This window comes from Leucopleurus acutus, assembly GCF_964270905.1.
Source record: "Leucopleurus acutus genome assembly, chromosome: 3".
In the NCBI taxonomy this organism is placed as follows: domain Eukaryota; kingdom Metazoa; phylum Chordata; class Mammalia; order Artiodactyla; family Delphinidae; genus Leucopleurus; species Leucopleurus acutus.
The window spans coordinates 60,850,628-60,864,052 of NC_139145.1; the positions used below are offsets into that span (position 1 = coordinate 60,850,628).

A 13,425-nucleotide genomic window follows, 5' to 3' on the forward strand; every position below is an offset into this window, starting at 1 on the left:
TGATCAGGGATCGAACCGGCGCCCCATGCAGTGGAAGTGTGGAGTCTTAACCACTGGACCACCAGGGAAGCCCCAAAACTGTTTTTTTTTGTGTGTGTGGTATGCGGGCCTCTCACTGTTGTGGCCTCTCCCATTGCAGAGCACAGGATCCGGACGCGCAGGCTCAGCAGCCATGGCTCACGGGCCCAGCCACTCCGCGGCATGTGGGATCTTCCCGGACCGGGGCACGAACCCGTGTCCCCTGCATCGGCAGGCGGACTCTCAACCACTGCGCCACCAGGGAAGCCCCCAAAACTGTTTTTGACAAGGTCATTCCCCCTTGTTAAATCCAATGGTCATTTTCAGTCCTTAACTGACCCCACCCAATCACCAACATTTGCCGGAGTTCATAATTCCTTCCCGGAAATACTTTCTTCAGTTGTCTGCCAGGATACCTCACTGGCTGTTCTTTCTCAGCCTCCTTTACTAGTTCCTCTTCATCTTTCCCATCTCTAAATGCTGGAGAGCTTCAGAACTCAGTCCTTGGACTACTTCTCTTCTCTGCCTAGACTTTGACTCCTTAAGTGATCTCAGTTAGACTCACAGCTTTAAATACCCAGTAACATCCACGTTTTTATCTCCAGCTTGGACTTCTTCCCTCAACTCTGGAGTTGTATATCCAGCTGCTCTTTCTTTCTTCTTTTTTTTTCTTTTTGGGCGCACCATGCAGCTGTGGGATCTTAATTCCTTGACCAGGGATTGAATCCGGGCCCTTGGTAATGAGAAGGCAGAGTCCTAACCATGGGACCACCAGGGAATTCCCCAGCTGCCCTTTCAACATCTCTACTTGGAAATCTAATAGGAATCTCTAATTTAACATATCTAAATTAAAACTCCTGCACTTCCTTGGTGGCGCAGTGGTTAAGAATCCTCCTGCCAATACAGGGGACATCGGTTTGATCCCTGGTCCAGGCAGACCCCACATACTGCGGAACAACTAAGCCCGTGAGACACAACTACTGAGCCCACGCACCACAACTACTGAAGCCACGTGCTGCAACTACTGAAGCCCATGCACCTAGAGCCCGTGCTCCACAACAAGAGAAGCCACCACAATGAGAAGCCCGCACACCGCAACAAAGACCCAACACAACCCAAAATAAAAAAATAAAAATAAATCAACTAATTAAAACTCCCCATTTTCCTCCTCAAACCCACTTTTCCCTAAGAAATCACCTTACCAGTAAATGGCAATTCCATTCTTCCAGTTTTCAGGCCAGAAGCCATAAAATCATCTTTGACTCTTCTTTCATATCCACATGCAATCCATCAGAAAATCATGTGGCTCTACCTTCAAAATATATCCTTAATTTAACCACTTCTCATCACCTCTATTAATACCTCCCTACACTAAGCCACCATCATTTCTCACCTGGGTAATTCCAATATTCTCCTAATTTCTCCCTGCTTTTGCCTCAATATAATCTACTCTCAAGAAGGTAGTCACAGTGATCCTTTAAAACATTCATCAGTGTTACTCATCAGCTCAAAATCTCCAACAACTGCTTCTTCAGCATAAAAGCCAGGGCCCTTAAGAGTAGCCCTTTACAATCTGGACCTATCATTAACTCTTTGACTTCACTCTTTTCCCCCCCTTGCTTACTCTCTTTTACCCACCCTAGCTCCATGAACACATTAGAAATATTCCAGTCTCAAGACAGTTGCTGTTGCTGTGCCCTCTATGTCGAATACTCGTCTCCCAGAAAAATGCGTGGCTCACTCCCCTCACCTCCTTCAGGTCTTTACTCAAAACTCACTTTCTCAAGTTATCCTTTTTTTTTTTTGGCCTTGCCACATGGCATGTGGGATCTTAGTTCCCCAACCAGGTATCGAACCTGTGCTCCCTGCAGTGGAAGCGAGGAGTCCTAACCACTGGACCACCAGGGAATTCCCCCATCAAGCCATCCTATTTAACTGTAGCTTCCTCCAATAAAGATATAAAAATAGGGCTTCCCTGGTGGCACAGTGGTTGAGAGTCCGCCTGCCGATGCAGGGGACACGAGTTTGTGCCCCGGTCCGGGAGGATCCCACATGCCGTGGAGCGGCTGGGCCCATGAGCCATGGCCGCTGAGCCTGCGTGTCTGGAGCCTGTGGTCCGCAACGGGAGAGGGCCACAAGAGTGAGAGGCCCGCGTACCGCAAAAAAAAAAAAAGATATAAAAATAAATAAATAAACTGTAGACTCTCTAGCCTCCCCACACTTCAATCCTCTTTCCCTCCTTTTTCTTCCTCACAGTTATTACAGACTGACATACTATATATTTAACCTTTTTTTTTTCTTATTTACTCTCTGCGTCCCCAACAAGCCTCCTGAGGGCAGGAATTTGATGGTTTTATGTACTGTTTAATCCTCAATGCCCACAACAATGGCTGGCACACATTAAGTGCTCAATAAATATTTGCTGAATAAGTGAATCCATGCCACATGGATAAACCACCTGGATTTCTTTATTTAAAAAACTAAGGACACTTGAATGATTGCTTAGAAGAAATTCCTCTTCTAAGTTTATCAAGCAGAAGAAAAGTGACTAAATAGCTGTTGTTTGGTAAAAGCAAGGGATATTCCTAGGATTTCAACAGTTATCTCTATTTCACATTATCTCCTAATCTTACTTCCCCTTCTCCGTAGCGGACTCAAGTTACTCTAGCACTAAAGAGGAATAAGTGGTCAGGCAGATCTATGACACAAAATGGCATCCTTCTGCTCACACCACTGGTTTCAAATGCAACCCAAGTTAGGAATAACTCAACACAGCTCAGGGGGCAGCAGGTAAGATTGTTCAATTTCAGTTCTCTAAGGACAAAGTCACATATCATTTCACAATCCAAACAACTAAGTGGCCACTAATGGGATGGCAGAACCTTAGCACAGACTCTAAGAGCAATGCAATTTAGGAAAACAGTAAAAAGATGGTGAGATATGTTTACCGATTCAGAGAAAGAGTGGAAGTTAAGTGTCACTAACGAAACTGGGAAGGAGATGAAGAGAGGAGTCTGGGTACCTCCGGAAGTGAAAGAAGCGGCAAGCCACAGTGGAATCATCTTGCTCTTGTTCCTTAAACTTCCGATACCGCTCCAGGCGGCACTCACGACACTTGTGCAGATGAGGGGCTACATTGATGCACGACCCATCCTGCAGAAAGGGCTCTCCGGACTGCTTCAGCTTCTTCACTTTGCTCACATCTTTCAGCACTGACTGGCCAACTGTGGCAAGGGAGGGGGAGAAATGGTTGGTCATGAAAGGTTTAAATGAGACTCAATAACATAATCCTCCTGGGAACAGTCACTTGTCCTGACCTGAGTCACTCCTCCTTGCACTGAATGGGCATGAGCCCATCAGGTCTATCCTTGACAGAAAAGGAGCACAGGGAACAAAGGCTTCAACTAGGAGATAAGACCATGGAGAATTTGTGGGAAGTACCCCATGACAACAAAACAACTCTGAGCATGGGTGAGGAAAACTCAAGACAGCAGAAGCCTCTTGCCACTAGCCCCTCAGGATATGACTGTTCTACTAATCAAGAACTCTTGGGGTTCCCATGGGATACCAAATCCTAACAAGAATGGCGACTTTTACCATCAGACTTTCTCTTAGACACTTGCCCTATACAATTTTGGACCATAACCTCACTCCATAGGAGTTAATGGCTTTTGTAAAACCATATATATGTGACAGAGAGGAGCAAACTGAGGAGTGGTTCGCTTTGCTTCATCAACTCTACTAAAGGCTGCGATGTAGGGCTTCCCCGGTGGCGCAGTGGTTGAGAGTCCACCTGCTGATGCAGGGGACACGGGTTCGTGCCCCGGTCCGGGAAGATCCCACATGCTGCGGAGCGGCTGGGCCCGTGAGCCATGGGCCGCTGAGCCTGCGTGTCCGGAGCCTGTGGTCCGCAACGCGAGAGGGCCACAAAAGTGAGAGGCCCGCGTACCACAAAAAAAAAAAAAGGCTGCGATGTGAGAATGAAGACTAGTACTGAGTAACTTGCCTAAGTAAATAAAAGAGGAAGGGCCAAAGGCAAGAGAAATACACAAGAAAAGAGTTCCTGACCAAAAATAACAGACTATCAAGACTTTTTGGGATTATCATTACACAGGACACATACCCCTCTTATAGTACTGGTATAGATCAATCCTGCCCTGAACCAGAAGGTCTGATGAGGGGCCCCTACTGTGCCCTTTTGACTATGTAATTCTATGAGATTATAGAACTTTCCATCAAAGAGAGGGCCTCTGCTGCCCAAGAGCACAACAAGCATTTAAAGCTAGTGCCAGAGCCAAGCCCACGTATAAGCCCAGCAGGATCACCTTTCAAGGGGGCAGTCCGAGGCCGGCCTTTGGGGGCCTGCTTCCCTTTGCCTTTTCCCAGCAGCAGCTCAGCACTGCGCTCCCCATTGGGGCCCAGCTTCCCCATCAGGTGCTCCGGAATCCCCTTTAGGCCGGTCTTGGCTTGCAGCTGCTCCTCAGAGTCGCTCAAATCTGACAGGTCGCTATTGGTACTGGAGTCCGAGTCTTGTCTGCAAGCCAAGCTTCGCTCATCCAGTGAGAACCTTTTCACAGCTTCAAAAGGAGCTTTGTTCTCCTGTGAAAAATCTGCTGGGGAGGACAGAAAGCTGCCTGAGTGTCTGCCAAAGACGTTACTAAAGGTTTTAAGGAGAGGATTGTCCTGCTGCCCAGGCCCCACAGTTGGTCTCTCCTCTGTGGGGCTAGAGGATAGAGTAGGCATCTCAATGGGCTGGGTGAGGCTGCTGGTGGGTGAACTGGACCGGCCATTCCCCATGGCAGAGAGGCTTGGCCCCCCAGTGGTAAGAGCTGAGCCCAGAACACCAGACACCAGTTTGGAGGAGTCAGTTGTGATGAAAAGGGTTTTCTTCTTTGCTAAAGATGCTGAATCTGTAGAGGAGTGAGACTCGGGCCAGCTGGGTGCTGCCTTGGAGGTGACAGTGGTAGCAGAGGAAGAGCTACCTGATGCCTGAGATGCAAAGCTGCTGAAAGGGCTATGTTCAACTTTCTCCACAAATGCCAAGAAAGGGTTAGGAGGCTCTTCTCGGGACAGTTTAGGGGGCTGTAAAAATAGATTTTCATGACTGTCTGGGGTGCGGGCATTTAGGAGGCTCCGTGGGAAGGCTGGCGTGAGGGTGGGCATGGACTCTGCAGGCACTTTCCGATCCACAGAGCTTCCAGCCTTAGAGCCTGATTTAGTGTCTGCTCCAAGAGCGGATCTTCCTTTACATAGGCTCTCAAGGCTTTGTTTGAATGAGTCTCGACTGGAGGAATCATCAGCCAAACTCTCTGAAACAGTAGTGAAGTAGTTACTGGTGGGTAAAGTTTGGGACATGCATTGAAAAAACAAGTTTTTGGAGAGATCAGAGTCTTTCTGAGACTCTGGTGCAGAGCTACAGCCAAAAGAGAAGCCCAAAGGTTTGTTCTCTGTAGCTAGAACCCCATTGGACTGGCTCCTTCCACTTCCAAAAGTCAAAGCTTGTGATGAACTCGGGAGAGATGCTCCAAATCCAGAAGAGGCCAGAACAGAATTTCTTGAATTCTGAAAAGAGAGAAGATAGCCTGAGTTAGTGATGCTGGCTTCTCTTGACAACCTTAAGACATCTTCTTGGACCTAGGCCAACATTTCCTGTGGGTCAATCAACTTTTCTCTCCTACAATTCCAGGAAAACTGTTCTTATACCTATATTTCACCAGGGAAGAAAACTGCCACAGAGAGCACAGGGGGATCTTTAGCAAGGTAAGCTAGAGATGGCAGGATGAATGATATCCTGCCATTCCCTTGGTTGTTAGCCAACTGGTTGTCAGAGCACTTGGAGGCTGTGTAGGCTTCTAAGTATCTATTTAGAAATGAAGACTCCACCAGGAACTGAAGAAAAGGGCTCCCCAATGGACATCAGCTTTTACTCTGAAATATAGTGAAATATTACTAGTGACCCTGTAATATTAATCTATCTCAAAGACCTTAGGGGCTATGGTTAAAGTTTCAGTTTATTTAAGCCATTGCAAATTGCCCATCTTACAAAAGTGACTTCAGCCCTATGGCAAGCCCACTGTACATTAAGGAAAAGTATTTTCTTTATTAGTCTGAAACTCACCAAGATGGACCCTTTTGGAATTTGGCCATTTATTTTTATTTATGGGTCTAAGTCAACCTAAAAGTTGAATTATCTGTTTTAATTAAAGTTAGACCTAAAGGTGCTAAATTAAAGAAGGCACACCAGTTACTGAACCCTTCTGTTACCATTAGGATCTAACAAGTCTCCAAAGTGGAAAACTGTAGACACTGATACACCCACCAAATAAAAGCATTCAGCATAACAAATTGGAGAATGAAAAAACACTTTCTTTTTTTTGATACCTTAAAAATGCTAACTTCTGCATTTGAATAAAGAATACATAAAGTATACATAAAGTATAAATAAAGATATTTATGTATAAATAAAGTATACATAAAGAAGGGTTAGAATCACTTTCATATGGTATATTACACACCCATATATGCGTAATACAGAGAAATATCCACAGGTAGGTATGAGCACTTATGTAATACTTGGAAATAAAAATTATTCCCTGACTGCTTAATGGATATGGAGTTTCTTTTTGGGGAGAAGAAAATTTCTTTAACTAGATAGTGGTGATGGTTGCATAACACTGTGAATGTATAATGCCACAGTACTGTATACTTCAAATGGTGTGAGTGGTAAATTTTATGTTATGTGTTACTTTACCATAATTAAAAAAAATTTATGCCAGATAAATGAAAGGGTGTTGTTAAAAAAAGGCGGGGGGCTTCCCTGGTGGCGCAGTGGTTAAGAATCCGCCAGCCAATGCAGGGGACACGGGTTCGAGCCCTGGTCCAGGAAGATCCCACATGCCGCAGAGCAACTAAGCCCGTGCGCCACAACTACTGAGCCTGCGCTCTGGAGCCCGCGAGCCACAACTACTGAGCCTGCGTGCCTAGAGCCCGTGATCCGCAACAAGAGAAGCCACCGCCATGAGAAGCCCAAGCACCGTAACAAAGAGTAGCCCCTGCTCGCCACAACTAAAGAAAGCCAGAGAGCAGCAACGAAGACCCAACGCAGCCAAAAATAAAATAAATTTATAAAAAAGGTGGGGGGAGTTTCAATATATTTAAGGTTTTCTTTAAATACGCAAGAGGAGTCTACATTAGGACTTTCTTTGGGGTGGCAAAGAGGCATGAGAACCAGGCAGACCACCTGTGGCTTGCCTCCAGCTGACATCTGCTACAGAGACTGCTTCAGTGCATTTAACAGTCAAAAACTTAGTTCATTCTTCTTTTCCTTCCCACTAACCAGCAACCAGACTTAAACTCCTCCAAATAAAGAGAAGAGACAGACACAGCACTGATGCTATGCTGTTGTTTCACTGCCAGAATTTGGCCAGGAGCCTTGACACCTGCATGACTGCAAGGAATAAGCATAAGGATCTCAGGTTTCACTACTAAAGTTACTCTTTAAAAATAAATACACACATGAATGAAAAATAATTTGGATGGTCTTTCATTTTCTTCAAATGATTAAATTTCAAATCCTCTTCTTATAAGAAAGTGATGACAAACTGATTTTAACACACATTTTAGGGAAAGAAGTTTCCTGGAGGGCTGTGTCCCTATTTCATGATGGAAACATCCATTTCTGTACTTTTAAATCATATTCCAAGAGAATACCTAGGCTAACACACTAGCAAAGTTACAGATACAGTCACAGAAATTTCTCAAACCTGTTTGGAAAATGCCCTTTGATCCACATTTCATTTATTCAGCTTTGCCACTCCAAGAACAACAGCATTCAGTGGATCTCTTCTTGCAGAGTGTAGTATTTGGTCTATTTTGTAATCCCCATTTACATCTACTCTGCCTTTGACATGGATTTGATTTTAATCAATTTGGGCAATATGATGACTTACACATACTGGAAATCCACATAAGATCCCCAACTAGCTAGTTGGGGATCTGGTAATGCTGTAATGCTGGTAAACTAACAGAGAACAAAACATGAAGAGTGCGAAATTTGCATTTACAGGCCTTCTCTTCTGCCTGGGCACTTCACCTCCCTCCCCAACCCTGCACACTAGAGATTAACAAAATGCATTTGCTAGGGAGGGGAAGAAGTCAGATGAAATGTATATGCCATGTTTTATATGGCACTGTTATACACTGTTATAAAATGATTCCATTTTAGGATGTGAGCTCCGTCAAGCAGGATTTCAATTCTTTGTTTATAATATACAGTACTTAGCACACAGTAGTTTCCTATACATAATTTAAAAAAAAATTAGTATTTTATTTGTATTTCATATTCCAGCTTGAATTAACAGCCAGTTTGAAAAAAATATGACTAGCATCATAAATCATACTTTGGTGACCAAAATAAGAACCAAAAGACTATAACTGATTTTGACACTCTTTCAAATTTGACTGGGGAGCCAACTTGATGTTAACTTGTATTTAACAAAAGTTCCTTTTCAGCAACAATACATGCATGTAAGATAAAGAACATAGTAAACTAGATACTACTGTGTTTAATTCCATCAAAATTTCCAGGTAAGGCTTACAAGATTAATTTAGGGGAAAAAAAAAACCAACCTTCCATGGTCATATCAAATCAAAGAAAGCAGCCCAGCCTCAAAGGAAAATATATGAAATGATGAAATAATTCCATCAAAATTTCCAGGTAAGACTTAAAAGATTAACTTAGGGGAAAGAAAAAACCAACCTTCCATGGTCATATCAAATCAAAGAAAGCAGCCCAGCCTCAAAGGAAAATATATAAAATGGTGAACTGAAAACAGGGGTTTGGGTAATAGTAGCTTTCACATAGCCTTAATTACAGTGTTCACTGTTGCCAACACTATAATTCATTAACCTTGCCTCTCATAGGCCTGGTTGAGGCTCAACCACTACATGAACTAAATAGATAGCTGAATTAAAAAGATTCCCCATTAGATCTATTTTAACAACTCATTAAATTGGGCTGTATAATCAGTTTTTGATCAGCCCAATTGTTCAGGTGACTTTTAAGAGCTGATAAAGTTTTAAAGATATATGCATTTGCCCAACGAGCAGTAAAGGACTATCCACAGAATACAATTTAAGCACATCTCAGAAATACTCCTTCCCTGTGGCATTTGAGATGCTTTTTTAATGTGTTAAGAACAAAGTAGGGTGAAAGAGTGAACCCAAATCTTGCAAATCTGCCCCTGAAACAACTCACCTCTCCTGGGGCCTGCGACCAGCTGCCTTTCTGTTTTTCCGGCCCAGTCCCTGCTGCAAGGCCAGTGTCTGAGATCCTCACCGTGGTTGGGGTGGAGCTGGCGGTAGTGACCACAGCTGCTGAAGCCACCATACCCTGGCCAACTTGTTCCAGTGTTTTTCCTGCCTCTTTATTTTCGGCTCCACCCACCTCTGGGGCCAAAGGTGTCTGACCTGTGGCTGTAGAATATGGAGTGAAAGGTACAGGTGTGTCCCCACCTATGGGTTCATCCTGCACCACCAGAGTCCTGCCGTTTTCTTTGGTGTAAGTGGCAAAGCGAATGTTGCGGTTAATCTGGGGGACAAATGTAGTCGGTGGCTGCTTGGCTCTCTGATCCAGCCCTGGCTCTCCACTGGCATTCCCTCCTTTCCAGGGCCCTCGGCTTGCCTCACCTCCATCGCTCCCATTACTGTCTACTTCACCCCTGTCTCCTTTTAATTTCTTTGATGCAGGGTCACACCCAGAGTCCGAAGCACTTTTCCTCCTCCGGCCATCTTTCCCCTCTATGCTCTCTCTCTTCTTCTTTCCTTTGGAAGATTTTACTGCTTTTAACGTACCCCCCTACAAAACAAAATTCAAAAAAGATTTATTACAAGGGACTTTCCATCCTGTGAAAACCATAAACCATTAGCTCTTTCCCATCTCTAGAAGCAGACAATCAAAGCAGGTACAGATTGCCAAATTCCAATGCCAGCTCTAAGACATCCCCTTTTGTTAAAAAGCTCCAATCTTCCTGTGATTCAATTTATGCACACATATTCAAGATAATGGTTACTAAGAAGTTAACTCACTTGGCAAACCTTCCCTTAAATAAAATCCACTACTTCCTCAACTGGACTTTTTTTAGGATTTTAAAAATTTGTGGAATTTCTTTTACAAAATAGACTGCTAGGCTGGGAACTTATTTGCCTCTTGATGAAAAACAAAATCTGCTTTACTTTCATATTTATCTCCTTGTTTGACAGAAACTGGCATTTCAACTATTGAAAAATAAAATCTCTTCTATCCAGAAGTCATTAAAAACTGGTGACAACTTAACAATAGGAAAACCATGAGTCTGTGACCAGAGCAAAAGTGAGCCCAACAGAAACAAGTCTGAATTGCTCTTATGGACACTATAAAGACACAAACAATCTCCAGAGCTTATTTCAAAGCATTAGACAGGGAAAAGCTAAAAAGGCAGGCTACCATAACCAAACAACCAAATCTCTTAGCTCTTCCAGTAATTTTAGCCTATCACATGAAATCTTATTTGTGCCTTATTTGAGAGGTCAGACAACTTTAAAAGACACAGAATTAAAAGGGGCAATTCCTATCTCTGAATAAAAACTCTTTCCCTGAGAAGGACAAGAGGACAGGGGCTTGGGACAGAGCTAACATTCTCTCAAGCAACTTATATCTGGAACAGTCTTAGATTGGTATCCCATCATGAAGCAAGTTTTCATTTTAGCTTCATTTAGCTAACTTTCAGACAGTTTTATTCAGATAACACGTTGGGGTGGCAATAAGCTAGAGACATAGTTATTTGGCCATTATTATTTACCAACTTGATTACTCTAGTCTTGCTGCCCTTAAATACTTATAGATTCTTTGTGCAGATCTATCTTTGTTGTAATCATTATTATAGCTGTTATAACTGAAATTTTTCAAATTTTACATTTCTTCTTGCCAGTTCTAGTTTTTTTTTCTTCTTTTTTTTTTTGCTGCCTTCATTTCTGTCTTTTCTCCCTTAATTTCCTTCTACAAACCTTAAACAAAGCTCAAGATTTATTTGTTTCTCCCATGCTTTTGGTAATATTAATCTAAGTTTCTAAATCTTTCGTTCAAGAACTGTTTCTGTTTGTTAAGAATTGCTTTCAAAAAAAAAAAAAGAATTGCTTTCATGTGATCCTTTTAAAACCTTTTTACCCTTTCTTCAACCTCCATCATCACCCAGTTTTCAGTGCTGTGAAGTACGCAAGTACAATCAGTGAAATCTCTCCTTTCTTTCTTGCTCACTCTTTTAAGGAGATGAGGTAACCATGGATCTCTAAGAAGGGTTACTGCAAAACTTGGCAGAACTGTCAATAATTGTACTTTGCTAGCTAAGAAGATAGTCACATCATGGCAAAGCTGAGAAGGGAAGAATCAACATCTGTTGCTGAAAACCACAGATCTCACCTTTAACTCATTCGGCCAACTTACAGAGCCTGGCTCAGAGCAATCTCCCTGATCAACAATTTACATGTATGCCCTACTTACAGTGAGCTACTCACATGTGAGTAGAAAGACTAGGACACTGAGACCAGTACTCTCTAGCTATACCTGGGCAGCTAAACAGTACCTGACATATAATAGGTGCTTAAAGAATGAATGAAATAAAGAAGGAAATAAAAGAGGGACCCAATATGGCATCAAAATAACAAGTGTTTTTCAGCCACGTAAACACAGTCAAGAGACTTATCCTATTTGTAATAATATAATATGTAGTAAAGAACTATTAAATGTAACCCTGATTCTTCTTTTCCTACCCTAATCTTGTTTTATCAAGCCAAAAATGACTGGATAAAGAAGATGAGGAAGAACTGTATACTCAGCAGGAGTAGCCAAGAGAGCAATACTACGCAGGTGCGAAAAGACTATGAGGAATATATGGACAGAAGGCTGTCCAAGTCAATGTCCTACTGAAGGAAACTCATACAGGATTCCTTGATTGGTTCAGGCACTGATATATAATGTATCTTTTTATGGGTTATGTTAATTCTCAATGAACCAAGAGTTGGCCTGATTCACAGTAATTATGGAGTAATCCACTGTGTGCTGAGCACTGAACTACACACCAGTTTGATTTGACTCTTCTTGGGATATGGAATTTCAGATTTCCTTGGAGCTCACTACCACCTAATGGAAAGAAAAAGAGGATGTAGCTTCTCCTCCATTTCTTATTACTGGGTAGGTCATGAATATTTCTACTGCTTATTACAGCTTTGTCTACTGTATCTTTCAAATATATCTGTCCTGAAAAAATGTAAGAAAAAAATAGGCCATGGATTTTAAAACAGCTAGGCAACATAGCCATGATGAAAAGGGTTTGCTCAGACTAGGTCTCTTTCTTGAGATTATCCTCCCTCAACTGGACAAGACCGTGGAGAGAGCAAGAAATGTACAGTGGTCAGAGATGAAACCCAAAGGGTATCCGTGGATAACACACACATAAGGAAGTCTATGTAACAAGATAACGCAAGCTCATGAGTCTGCTCAGAGACTCAGTTCATTACTGTACCTCGCTCTGAGGCGCTGAATTATCCACCAGCATCACATGGATCAGTCTGGGATCTACGGACTTGATCTCACCACTCTACAGTAGGAGCGGGATAGAAGAAAATATGAAAAAAGGAAGAAAAAGATTTAATGCCTTGTCCACCAAAGACATAATTATGTATTTTTCTAATCTATGTAATTATCTCTATTTGTTCCTACTCCCCTGCTAGAACGAAAGCTCCATGAACAGGGATCTCTACTATTTCATTCACTGCCAGAATAACAACATCTGAAACAAGGTCTAGAATATGGTAATCACTCAAATATTTGTTAAACGAATGAATGAAAAAATTTCATTCAATGCCCAAGTGCCCCTTTTAGGGATATGAATTTCAAATTCTGCATCTCTAAAATCTTCCTATTCTGAAATTAAAAAAACAAAAAACCTTCAGAACCAGTAATCATTAAAAGCACCACTCTACTATTAAAAAACAAAAGGTTTTGGGAGGGGCCAATTTGACAGACATCGTCAGATTTAATGTGCATATTCTTTGACCTAGCAATTACACACTTAGGAATTTGTTCCAATAAATAATGTGAAACAGTATACAATGATATATGCCCAAGGATATTCACTGCAGCATTATTCGTATTAGTGAAAATAATACAAATTATTTAAACGTCCATCAATTTTAAATTAAATTAGTTATGATACATCCATTCAGTGAATAGTATGCATCTATTTTAAAAGGACGAAGTATTGATAGATTTCTATATATATTTACACACAAAGATGCTGACAATTTAAAATTAAGTAAAAAAGGTAAATCAAAGAACTATATGTATCATATGATCCCATTTGTTAATAAAGT

At 42.1% G+C, this 13,425-nt stretch overlaps 1 protein-coding gene across 2 annotated transcripts in view; it reads right to left on the reverse strand.

Annotated features, from left to right (window-relative positions):
* KDM3B (lysine demethylase 3B) overlaps nucleotides 1-13,425 on the reverse strand; it is a gene marked incomplete at its 5' end in the record, with an annotated part of 59,704 nt that overhangs the window by 24,452 nt on the left and 21,827 nt on the right. Inside the window, 4 exons of one of the 2 annotated variants that reach the window (XM_082836033.1) lie at nucleotides 3,041-3,242; nucleotides 4,344-5,580; nucleotides 9,275-9,874; nucleotides 12,576-12,650. In XM_082836033.1, coding sequence (XP_082692159.1) covers nucleotides 3,041-3,242; nucleotides 4,344-5,580; nucleotides 9,275-9,874; nucleotides 12,576-12,650 — 2,114 coding nt within the window. The remainder of the gene's footprint in view (nucleotides 1-3,040; nucleotides 3,243-4,343; nucleotides 5,581-9,274; nucleotides 9,875-12,575; nucleotides 12,651-13,425) is intronic. The other variant, XM_082836034.1, reaches the window with a different exon arrangement.